The 12,033-nt window shown below is 41.3% G+C and overlaps 1 protein-coding gene across 3 annotated transcripts; it reads left to right on the forward strand.

Annotated features, from left to right (window-relative positions):
- Positions 1 to 673: 673 nt before the first annotated feature.
- LOC130609628 (carboxymethylenebutenolidase homolog) lies at positions 674 to 11,176 on the forward strand. 3 transcript variants are annotated; one of them, XM_057428811.1, is made up of 6 exons: positions 674 to 757; positions 5,249 to 5,517; positions 6,339 to 6,446; positions 7,972 to 8,114; positions 9,861 to 9,952; positions 10,944 to 11,176. In XM_057428811.1, exons 2-6 carry the CDS (start codon positions 5,303 to 5,305, stop codon positions 11,121 to 11,123), a joined length of 738 nt encoding a protein of 245 aa, XP_057284794.1. In that variant the 5' UTR covers positions 674 to 757; positions 5,249 to 5,302; the 3' UTR covers positions 11,124 to 11,176. The 3 variants fall into 3 exon arrangements, with proteins under 3 accessions (XP_057284794.1, XP_057284795.1, XP_057284793.1); XM_057428812.1 differs by having other exon boundaries at positions 685 to 757; positions 5,281 to 5,517; XM_057428810.1 differs by lacking the exon at positions 674 to 757 and having other exon boundaries at positions 5,183 to 5,517.
- Positions 11,177 to 12,033: the final 857 nt, after the last annotated feature.

Here is a 12,033-nt window from a genome sequence, read left to right on the forward strand (position 1 = left end):
AAGTATACATTGTGGTGTGCTTCTTGTAAAAATAACCAACAGTACTAATTAAACATATCTCTGTCAATGGGATTTTAATTCTTTTGCTTTTTCCCAACCTTCCATGTAATATATTAATCCAGCTATTACCTGGGTGATTACAGGTCTGGTAGCATGTTTTTCCTGGAGAAGACTATATAGGTCTGAAAGCTTATTGTGCCTTAATTACCCCAGTAAAAGCTGGATAACTCCACATTAATGAAGTTCCATTAGCTAATGGTAGCTAATGTGTAGGAGGATGATCAGTTTGTAGATTTAGGGAACACAGTCATTCAGAAATGCCGAAACCATGTGTGCTGTAGCCCTAATACCGTGACTAAGCAAAAAGCAAAAAACCAGATGCAGCTCTTGTTTGAATTAGTACAAAGTGCAACCAACTGCATAGAGAGCATAAGTGTGTTGAATTTTTTGCCTTCTAAGTAAAAAAAAACCTGCATGGATTTCCTATCAAGCAACATGAAATCACAGCAAAACGAAAGTTATTCAGTATCTAAAGTTTAATGTTAAGGTAAAGGGGCACTCAACTTTGTGACTCTGCGTTAGGCAAAAATAAAGGCAGGAACCTTACATAACTCTTATTTGGAGAAACCCGATCCCTGCGCTCGCCCCTTTCGTTTTCTGAGTAAGCATTGTCTGCCGGGATCACACGCAGCGGTGACCATCTGCACTGAGTTCTTGCGACCTGCCTCCGCTGCCTCGCACACTTGCTGTGCTACAGGTATGTGTGGGGTGTTTGGTTTGTTAAGAAGCCCTCACGGCTTTTTGTGCTGAGAAATGTAAACAAGTGCGTACTGAGGCCTGACTCAGCGTTCCCGGGGGACTTCCATTTTGTCTACGTGCGTTTTTAAAGAGTCCATGCTCATTTATATGCTATCAGGGGGCTGCTTTCTTCCCTGATTGTTTGAGATGATGGCTCAGAAACCTTTTATTTTCCTTCCTGAGATGAGGAAAACCTCTCACAGGGGGAGGACTCAGGAGGGTCTGTTAAAAGTGCTACACAGCAGTGTCTTTGTAATTTGTCTGCTTGTGGATTCGAGTTTCTGAAAACCAAAGTTCCTGTTTGTTCTTCAGATAAATGCTCAAGTGCTTGCAGGTGGAGGTGGTGGAACACAAGGCTGTGTGTTAACACATCCTCCTAAAAGAATAGCTTTGATGGATGTGTGATACATTAATGTGGTGGCTTTTGCAAATCATAGGTGTTGCTATGTGGATATAACCGTATGAGATCGCAATAACAGAAACAAAGCTCACTAAAGACACAAGATTAGGCGACAAGTTGAAAATGGCCAGAACTCTTAAGCAAAATGGAGTCACATAGCAAAAGAATTTGTAAAGGTAAAAAAGAAAGTGGGGGGGGGGACAACGGGACGACAGGACGACACACTAGATATGAGGAAAGCTCGTGCCTGGAAAACATGGGGTCAAAGTACTTTTAGCTTAACTTAGGTCGAAGATAAAGAACAATGCTTGTGGTGTAAGTCTGTGGTGAGATAACAGGATTTAGTGGCCCCAGTAAACATGAGTGTGTTATTTCACACCATCCTTCTACTTCTCAGTTAGTTTAGAGACAGTGCCTCCCTAACATCTTAGAATCATAGAATAGTTAGGGTTGGAAAGGACCTTAAGATCATCTAGTTCCAACTCTCCTGCCATGGGCAGGGGCACCTCACACTAAACCATATCACCCAAGGCCTCATCCAACCTGGTCTTGAACACTGCCAGGGATGCAGCATTCACAACCTCCCTGGGCAGCCTATTCCGGTGCCTCACCACCCTAACAGGAAAGAATTTCCTCCTTATATGCAATCTAAACTTCCCCTCTTTAAGTTTTAAGCCGTTACCCCTTGTCCTGTCACTGCAGTCCCTAATGAAGAGTCCCTCTCCAGCATCCCTATAGGCCCCCTTCAGATACTGGAAGGCTGCTAGGAGGTCTCCACGCAGCCTTCTCTTCTCCAGGCTGAACAGCCCCAACTTTCTCAGCCTGTCTTCATACAGGAGGTGCTCCAGTCCCCTGATCATCCTCGTGGCCCTTCTCTGGACTTGTTCCAACAGTTCCGTGTCCTTTTTATGTTGAGGACACCAGAACTGCACACAATACTCCAGGTGAGGTCTCACGAGAGCAGAGTAGAGGGGCAGGATCACCTCCTTCAACCTGCTGGTTACGTTCTTTTTGATGCAGCCCAGGATACGGTTGGCTTTCTGGGCTGCGAGCGCACACTGAAGCCGGCTCATGTTCATTTTCTCATCGACCAACACCCCCAAGTCCTTCTCTGCAGGGCTGCTCTGAATCTTTTCTCTGCCCAACCTGTAGCTGTGCCTGGGATTGCTCTGACCCAGGTGTAGGACCTTGCACTTGGCATGGTTAAACTTCATGAGGTTGGCATCAGCCCACCTCACAAGTGTGTCAAGGTCCCTCCGGATGGCATTCCTTCCCTCCAGCGTCTCAACCGAACCACACAGCTTGGTGTCATCGACAAACTTGCTGAGGGCACACTCAATCCCGCTGTCCATGTCAGCGACAAAGATGTTGAACAAGACCGGTCCCAACACCGATCCCTGAGGGACACCACTCGTTACTGGTCTCCAGCTGGACATTGAGCCATTGACCACAACTCTTTGTGTGTGGCCATCCAGCCAGTTCTTTATCCACTGAGTGGTCCATCCATCAAATTGATGTCTTGCTAGCTTTGGATCCTCTTTGTCTGCCCGTCCTGTTTTGCTTGCAATAAATTTTGCAGGAAGGTCACACTGCTCCAAGTCTTTGCTAGCTATCAGACTGCTTACTTCATCTTCAAGACCCCTGCCCACATGAGGAAGACTGATTATTTCATCCTCAAGGCCCCTGCCCATGATCACCAGAGAGCAGTGCGCAGACGCCAAGAGGAGGAGACTTATGATACTAAGTTCCTGGAGCTAGCTATAATATTCCCCGCCTATACGCAGGAATTATGAATATGTATGTGGCTAATGCAGTACTGAAAGTATATAAACCTGTAACAAATGCTAATCAGCGCGCCTCTGGCTATGGTCACGCACCCAGCACTGTTGCTTTTGCTTTACTGACTCTGTCCCTCATTAAACCCCTGTTAATCTGGATTAGAGGAGTGAGCTCGTATTTCAGATGTAAGAGGGGGATGGATTTAATTCTTAAGGAATGTGTCGGTGGCACCTTAGAAAATGAAACTGTATGGAATGCATACTGCAACAAATGTAGAAATAGTGAACCATTTTAACTGCTCTACAAAGCTTGCAAGTCTGTATGGCTTTTACAACCATTACAAGCAAACACACCCCTCACAGGTTTGTGCCTGGAGTTTTTCTTACTCAGCCGCTACACCTGCATCTTTAAATATATCATGTTTCACATGTTGCTTTACGTTTTGTCAGATAATGTGAAATGCTTCAATTGAAGCCTTTAAGGATACACTGACCGGTAAGGGCATTGTATTTGTGCTTCTGCAGTTCTGAAAATACGTATTTATTTAATACTCAATTGCTGGCTTTGTTATATTTTCTGGTTTTAATCTAACCAAAGGGAAATAGTTTGTGAATGCAAAATTAATTATCAACGCCTTCCTGTTATAAACTGTATTTTGTCTTATATGCTCATCTATTAATTTATTTTTTCCTGATAGACTAATTTTAAACTAGAAGTCCTATGTGTGAGACTAGTGAATATGTGAACATTCATAATAATATGTGAAAATATTATGTGAAAATATGTGAAAATAATATGTGAAAAACCCCACCTATGCATGGGTGTGGCTTACTTAAAAGAGAAGTAGAGGATTAGTGTAAATGTATGCCCAGAGTTGACAGAGCTTTCAAATAGGATAGAACTTGTCTAGAATTGATCTGTGAAAATGAAGTCTGTAAACCTATCCCTGCTAATACTGTTTGGGATATTCTGAATTTTGAAGTCTGAAAATCCAGAACATCTTGGTTCCTGGAAATCTGTGCAGATCCTAAAGCTCTCCCTTTGGTGCTACAGCTACTTACATCCCAGTAGTTCAGGACTGTTCAGTAACCTGCTTTTTCCCATTTTTCTCCAGGAGTATATTTGGCATAGTCAAGTTTGAGCATCCTTGTTTCTGTACTAGCAAAGTTTTCTTAGGTAGTACACGCAATTTATCCTTAGCGAATTTAGGTAAAGCTTTATCTAAATTCTCTCCAAGTTCTTTAATAATTTGAAGCTGCTCTGTCCATATTCAAGTAAGTTATTCGGGACATTTTGCAGCAATATGAAGTCAGTTCACCCTGTTGATAAACCTAAGATTGATGGCATAAATCATTAACTTGAGACTAAGGAGCTACATAAACCTGTGTTAGATTCTGTTGGCATTTTATGAGGTCTGTGAGCTACTTATTTTCACTTCAACAATAGTTTGTAAAAAATTAACCAGACCACATTGTTACCACATTGACAAAACATTTGGCTCAACTTAAGGAATTTTTCCTTATATTCAGTTTTCTTTATTCCTATCTTGGAGCTTGAACGCATTTGTTATTTAATATTACATAAATATGATTTTATACTCTAGCTTTCATTGGTATATTTTTCTTGGTGCCTTCTCTGAGTATCCTTCTTCAAAAGCCTGCATTATCTGAGGCTAAAGCTGGTTTAGAAAAATTATTTCTTGACGCTAAAAGTCAGCTGTGGGATATTTTAAGTCTTTGGATGAAAATATCATGTTAAGTGTCATTTTTATCTTTCTACACAGCAGCTGGGGCTGGTGGTGGTGGTGTTTGTTTGGTTGGGTTTTGTTTGTTTGTTTGCTTGTTTTTCTTCAAAATGCCAAGTACTGTATTAAGCCTTTACATTCTATACTAAAGACAGTTATGCATTCCTGACATGGACATACGCACGACGAAGAGTGAAAGAACTGACTTAATTGCTATTTAATTAACCTCTGATGGTTGCCTGGCTGGTTGGTCATAACTTTATTTTTACTCTATTATTTACTGTAAGGCATGGAAATCCCGGTTATGTACCCCACTGAAGAGCTCATACCATATGTTGATAAGTAACTAAAAAGATTATTATTTATAAGTAACTAATAAGATTATTATTTATAAGTAAAACAAACCAGTGGGCTTATTGACTAATGCAGCATCTTAGATCTAACAGTAATCAGCATGTTCACAGTATTACTGCAATGATTCAGAAATTCAACAGTCTATGATATCACTGTGCTTTAATATTTTCCAGTATGGTGTGCTGTGGTATTCACAACTGTATAGCTTTTGTTCCCTAGTATCACACATGGCTAATGAATCAAGGCCCTGTCCATGTGATATTGGAGACAAGTTTGACTATGGAGGCCGTGGGCAGGAAGTGCAAGTCGAGCACATCAAGGCGTATGTTTGCAAACCACCTGCCAGCACAGACAAGGCTGTGATTGTGATTCATGATATATTTGGATGGGAACTCCCGAACACCAGATACATAGCTGATATGCTAGCAACTAATGGATACATGTAAGAAACACTACTGTTTTCACACTGTCTTTTTAATAAAAAAGTTTGTTGAACCATTTCCTTTTTTTTTTTTAACATAAACCATACATATAATTTCATGGCCTTCCCTTGCATGTTTCTCTAAAAAGTTCCTTCTTTGTTCTAACAGTGTAAGAAATCTAACCTAGCGAGTAGTCCTACTAGAACAAGATAGTAGGTAAGCATAGGAGAGATGAAAGAGAGAAACATCCTATTCTGTATCGTTCATCCTCTATGAGCCCAAAGCAGCCTGCTTCCTTCCTCCTGACATAGCATCTGTGCAACTTTGCTCGTAGGGTAAAAATTCCAGAGAAGCTGAAAAGCGTTCTGTGAAGATGAAGTGTGCCAGCTTGCATCAAAGAAAGAAACAAGTACTCAATTATGTGAAAAGCATATTGGGTATCCTCTTTTCTGTATTACTGGATTAGCATCCCTTCTAGCCCAAATGTATTTACCGTGTATGTACATAGTATATGTACCATGTATGTACAATGTATGTAAAATGGGCGGTTGTGTCTGTTTGTTTTATTTTGGTAGGAAACCACTGAGTATTTTTAATTGCAGTTAACAATTTGTCAAATTAATTAATGAATTTTAACAGGACAAAATGTATCTGGAAGTTATGCTAAGCCTGCTTATTATGCATAGAAAAATAATGAGGGTTGCTTGTGTAGTGTTTTGATATAGGTTAAATTCTAAGCGTACCCAACAAAATGAATTTGCTGTACAGTACACACAGACTTCTCTTTAATCCTTTCTCAGTATTACCTTGTGGTCATAAAGTGTTTTAATTCTTCTTTCAGAGCCACCTGCCCAGATTTTTTTGTGGGACAAGAAGCTTGGAAACTTTCTAATGACTGGGCAACTTTCGATGACTGGCTGAAAACCCGAAATGCTGGCAAAATAGACAAGTATGACCACTGTTCCTTTCCCAGCCAGTGGGCATCCTTCTTTTGTAGCAATTTCTGCCTCAGTAAAGATGCAGGATTAGATCCTAAACTATTAATGGGTCAAGTACAATCTACAAACAGAAATTTCATGCAGCTTGTGGGTCAAGCTCATGCTTATGTGAGGGGGTGCTTCTGTTGAGAAAAGTAAGACTCTGAATAAGAATAGAAGTGCTCCCTGTTTACTTGTGCAGAAAGTGAGATGAGCAACTCAAAACAAAAGACCAAGCGAAGGCCAGAAAATGTAGCTCACTCCTTCCACTTCAATTTGATTTAGTTCCCACAGGTAGGCACATCTTCCATGGGTTTCAGAGAGGGTGCAAACAGTCACTGAACACTATTTAACTAGGGAACACTGGTCCTGCTCCCCATCGGATCCCAGGTATTTTAAAACATGCTACTTTCCCGTTCTTCTGCCTGTATTTTTCCTGGTTTTATCTGACATGTAGCTCAGTTGCATGTTACTGCTGAGTTTGATGCAGTAATCCCAAATTTACTTACGCAATTTCATAGAATATTTGCCTCCCTGATAAGACAGTTTGCTTATAGTCACATTTGTGATAATGGGATATTCTTGACTGGCTGTGAGTCTCTTAAACTTTTATTCATGTTAGCCTGTAAGACAGTGTCATGGTTTAAGCGCAGCCGGTAACTCGGAACCACACAGCTTCTTTCTCACTTCCCCCCTCTTCCTCCCCCACATTCCTGGAGGGATGGGGAGGAGAATTGAAAGAATGTAACTCCCACAGGTTGAGATAAGAACAGTGCAGTAACTAAGGTATAACACAAATCACTGCTGCTACCACCAATAATAATAATGATAAGGGAAATAACAAGGGAAGAGAATACAACCACTCACCACCCACTGACTGATACCCAGCCCAACCAAGCAGTGATTCAGCCCTTCCGGGTAACTGCCCCCAGTTACATCCCGGGCATGACATGCTGTGGTATGGAATACCTCTTTGGTTAGTTTGGGTCAAGTGTCCTGTCTCTGCTTCCTCCTGGCTTCCCCTCCTCCCTGGCAGAGAAAGTCCTTGGTCAGAGTAAACACTACTGAGCAGCAACTAAAAACATCGGTGTTATCAGCGCTGTTCCCAGGACGAAAGTCAAAACCACAGCACTGAACCAGCTACAAAGAAGGAGAAAAATGACTGCTACTGCTGAACCCAGGACAGACTAGTATTGCCCTTTGTGAAATTAATTGGGCTGCTGTTAATAAAATCACCTTAAGCACCTTTACCATCACTCAGTCACCCCCAATCCCCCCAAAACGGGGAAGAGAATAAAAGGAACAAAGGAAGAAAACTCATGGGTTGAGATAAAGACAGTTTGATGAGTGAAGGAAAGATTAAAGACAGAGTGATGCAAAGAGAGTCACTGCCTCCCATAAGCAGACCAATGCCCAGCCAGTCTCTGAACAGCAGCCACCTTGGAGGGCAGGGGAATAGAGCTAGGGGCTTAATTCACTTTCATTTACATGTTTCAGAGAAGTTGATGTCATCCTGAAGTATCTAAAGGAACAATGTGGTGCAAAGAAGATTGGTGTCGTTGGGTTTTGCTGGGGCGGAGCAGCAGTACAACATCTGATGCTGAAAAATCCTCATTTACAGGCTGGGGTGTCCCTCTATGGTGAGTCTTAAATACCTATTCTCAGCAGACATGACTGGTACTATTCTGTAGGACTACTGCTGTAACAAAATTCAGTGCAACATCTCATGGAAGAAGGTAATTTTATTACACAAAATCTTTAAGCAATTTGATTTTGCACACTCACATTTTTGTACTTAATCATAACCAGCATGATCTAAATATTCAAGTGGCATGGTTAGGATTGCTTCCGTGCAGCACAGCTTACAAGGGACAACAAATGCCAAGGCCTCGTTATGGCTGAGGTTCCTCTTGGCTGGTGATAACAAAATGGTTTCTGGGCACATCTTTTTTAGGAGCCAGCAGTTACTAAGAGGTGCATCTTTGCCACAGCATTTTTCTCTACCTCAGTCTGCATAAGTCAGGACAGGTTGCTGCCCACCATCTTTTTTTCATTGTTTGGAAAACCTGTTCGATGCACAACTCTGTACTCTGTTCCCCTGTTGGGCTGACAGAGGCAGTGGTGGTATGCTGCAGCCTTTTTGCTGCCCTTCTGTTAGAGTGCAGGGTCTTTTGCTGATGAGAAATAGGGCCTGGGGGCTACACAGGCTGCAGCCTTTCAGGTCATGACACGAGCAACTTATTCCTCAATGCTACCAGTGGTCCATTGTTACTGATATGAACCGCTTTTTAACTCAGTGTTTTCGCACTCTCTTGCTTCCATTCTTAATGCATTTGTGCTACCTTTAATATTTTTTTTATAAACATCTGTACTTCTCCCTGAAGGGGGCCTATAGGGATGCTGGGGAGGGACTCTTCATTAGGGACTGTAGTGACAGGACAAGGGGTAACGGGTTCAAACTTAAACAGGGGAGGTTTAGATTGGATATAAGGAAGAAATTCTTTCCTGTGAGGGTGGTGAGGCACTGGAATGGGTTGCTCAGGGAGGTTGTGAATGCTCCACCCCTAGCAGTGTTAAAGGCCAGGTTGGATGAGGCCTTGAGTGGCATGGTTTAGTGTGAGGTGTCCCTGCCCATAGCACAGGGGCTGGAACTAGATGAGTTAAGGTCCTTTCCAACCCTAACTATTCTATGATTCTATGTATAACGCAGAGCAATTGATATTCGTTTGAGGTGAAAGGAAGTTGAAGGTATTTTTCTAGAAAGTTTATGGGGACTCCTTTTCTGCACTGATTTGCTGATCAGCTGAGTCAATTCAGCAATGCTACTTGCTAATTTTTTGCTTGTCTGTTGTAATAATTTCAATAATGAAAAGTGTGGCCAGGGTCGCAGCTAGTTAGTTTTACTGTTACTCAAATTCAAATATATTTGAATAGCCATACTTACAATATCAATTTGTTATGAATTTATATCAGTGTAAATATATGTACACTGAAATCCTAACCATGTATTTGGAATTATGAATATTTACAATTATCTTAAAAATGGCCATGCCAGGCTAGAGGCCAGCAGCTTTCAAGTGTCCATCTTTCACAGGACCCTGTCTCTGGCAATGGTCAGAAGCAGATGTGCAAGGAAAACCACAAAAATGTAATAATCCTCCCATGACTTTTTCAGACAGAGCTGTCTTTCTGTTTTTAATGACATCCTAAATCACAAGAAGTTCTCACACCAAAAGTGACTTTTAAGCAGAGCGTGTTTAATTCCATTACAAACTGATCAGCTTTTACTGAACAGAATGTCTTTTATTTCAACTGTACAGCTTTGGTAGTGATTTAACTACTCTAAGTAGCATGACTCATTGTATATGCCTCTTCTTCTTCCCTAGGAGTGATAAAGTTCTTTGCGGACACATCCAGTTTTCTTCATCCCACCTTTTTCATTTTTGGTGAAAAGGATGAGATCATCCCATTGCAGCAGGTGCATTTCCTATCAGAGATATTTAATGTCTTCTAATGTTTTTCATGCTTGTTTTGTAATTTGATGTTTAATTAAGAGAAACTAGAAAACTAATTTGCATTTTCTTCCTCTTTCACTATTACGATAATTCTACACAAATTTATGTTCATCCTCAAATCCAAAAGTTTTAAAGTGACCCAAAAAAATATTCTCTGTTTCTGTTGCAAAATATGGATGATTTATATATGAACGCTTCTAGGAGGAAAAGAGCAAGAATCCAAATGAAAACTTCTGTCAGATTTAAGACAGGAGACCCTCTTTAATCATGCTGATGGTGCACAAGCTCAGCAGAAAATCCCCATCTCTGCTGCTGGAATCACTAGTTGTAGGAGAATTTAAAAGATCCCATGACCTTCCCCCGCTGTCGTGCAGAGCTGCTCCTTTGTGGTACTTTTGGCAACAGCCTTCCTGGGGAGCCCAGGGGGAGAATGGCGGGAGGAAGATGATTATCTACCAAAGGGATCAAAGAGGAAGATACTCTTTCATTGAGTGGTGTTGGCTTTAATTTTCCTGCCAAGAATGCCAGTCGCTTTGAACTGCTGATTCTGTATCTGTGCCTCTCCTCCCTCAATTTCAAACCAGTTCAGTTTCTTGTCCTGTTTTGTTTGGCAAGGTCTGTCAGCAGTAACTGGTACAGTGATCACTACATGCTAACCTTCTCACGACACTGAGCAATAGGTGTTTTTACCTTTACATGTATTATTGCAGTAACTCATATACTTTTTATAGTTTTTTATAGCCACATGCTCTTATTTTCCCAGAGAAAAAAAGCCTACTTACGTAAAGAAAGTGTAGTAAAAGAAATGGATTTGGGTATAAAATCATTAGAAGGAAAACAATGGCAAGAACACACTGTCTCACAGAAGAGTGAAAAACCAGGGCAATTTAAGGAGTGTAAGTACATACCATGTTAACAATGTACTTAACCAACATGGAACATTCTGTGTTACAGGTCACCGTACTGGAGCAGAAGCTTAAACAAAACTGTAAAGTTGATTATGAAGTTAAAATTTACCCTGGCCAGACGCATGGGTTTGTACATCGCAAAAGAGAAGATATCAATCCTCAAGATAAACCTTACATTGAGGAAGGAAGAAAGGATATGATCAACTGGCTGAATAAATATCTCTAGCATAAATAAATGTCCCTAATATAAGTCAATTGTTGACGGAAACCAGAAAATAACGCAGACTATATTGATTAAGACGTTCATAAAGCCATCAAAATATTTTCTAAAACGACACTGCTTATTTTCACTTACTTTCTAAGTAGATGCTCAGAAATGGCTTTTCAAATGCTGAAACCTATAAATATAAAAATAGATTTTAAAATCTGATCTTGTGTATCTTAACATTATTAGAACCTCATGTGAGCCCAGGGAGCCCTCAGCTTTCACAGAACATTGCCCTTCAAGGTGCAGCGCCTCAATTGTTTCCATTGCTCCACAATGCTTTTCTTCTCTCATTTGCCTCTGCCAGCCATGCCTGGCAGGTCCCTCATGCAGTCACATTCGGTCTAGCTTCATCCTGCCCGGGGGCATGTGTCAGCCCAGATCTGAGTGGTCTGTGGTGGAGATGCAGCCACTGTGTGTCTTTGAACTCACCAGTGCCTTTGCTTCAGTCTCCCTCGAGGCGGGTTCCACCTCAGATTCCATCCAGGGGTTCTTCAGCCATCCCTCCATTTCAAACCCTTTCTTTACATCACTTCTTCCACTTCCTCCTGCAACGCACCACATATCTCCCACAAGAAAATAGTTCTCCCTGCATCATACTGAGTTGATATGAAACTTTCCTGTATTTCAAAAATATTTCATCCAGACCTCTGAGGTAAAAGTGCAAAATCTTCCCTCGCTTCTTCACTTATACCCTTGGTCAGTGACTAATGCTCTTACCCAGTTTGGGCAACACACATTGTGTTCCCATCTCCTTGCTCTTTAATTTCAGGAAAGGTAAGCCTGATCTTCATGGGTCCAGCCAGCACAGGAAAAGTCTCTTCAGGCCTGCAGGGTGTTGTTGCCATGAATCATGCTGGTAAAAATAGTA

The sequence above is a fragment of the Pezoporus wallicus genome, unplaced genomic scaffold, assembly GCF_028554395.1.
Source record: "Pezoporus wallicus isolate ANWC-B61680 ecotype Strahan unplaced genomic scaffold, APGP_CSIRO_Pwel_v1 contig_6658, whole genome shotgun sequence".
NCBI classification, from domain to species: domain Eukaryota; kingdom Metazoa; phylum Chordata; class Aves; order Psittaciformes; family Psittacidae; genus Pezoporus; species Pezoporus wallicus.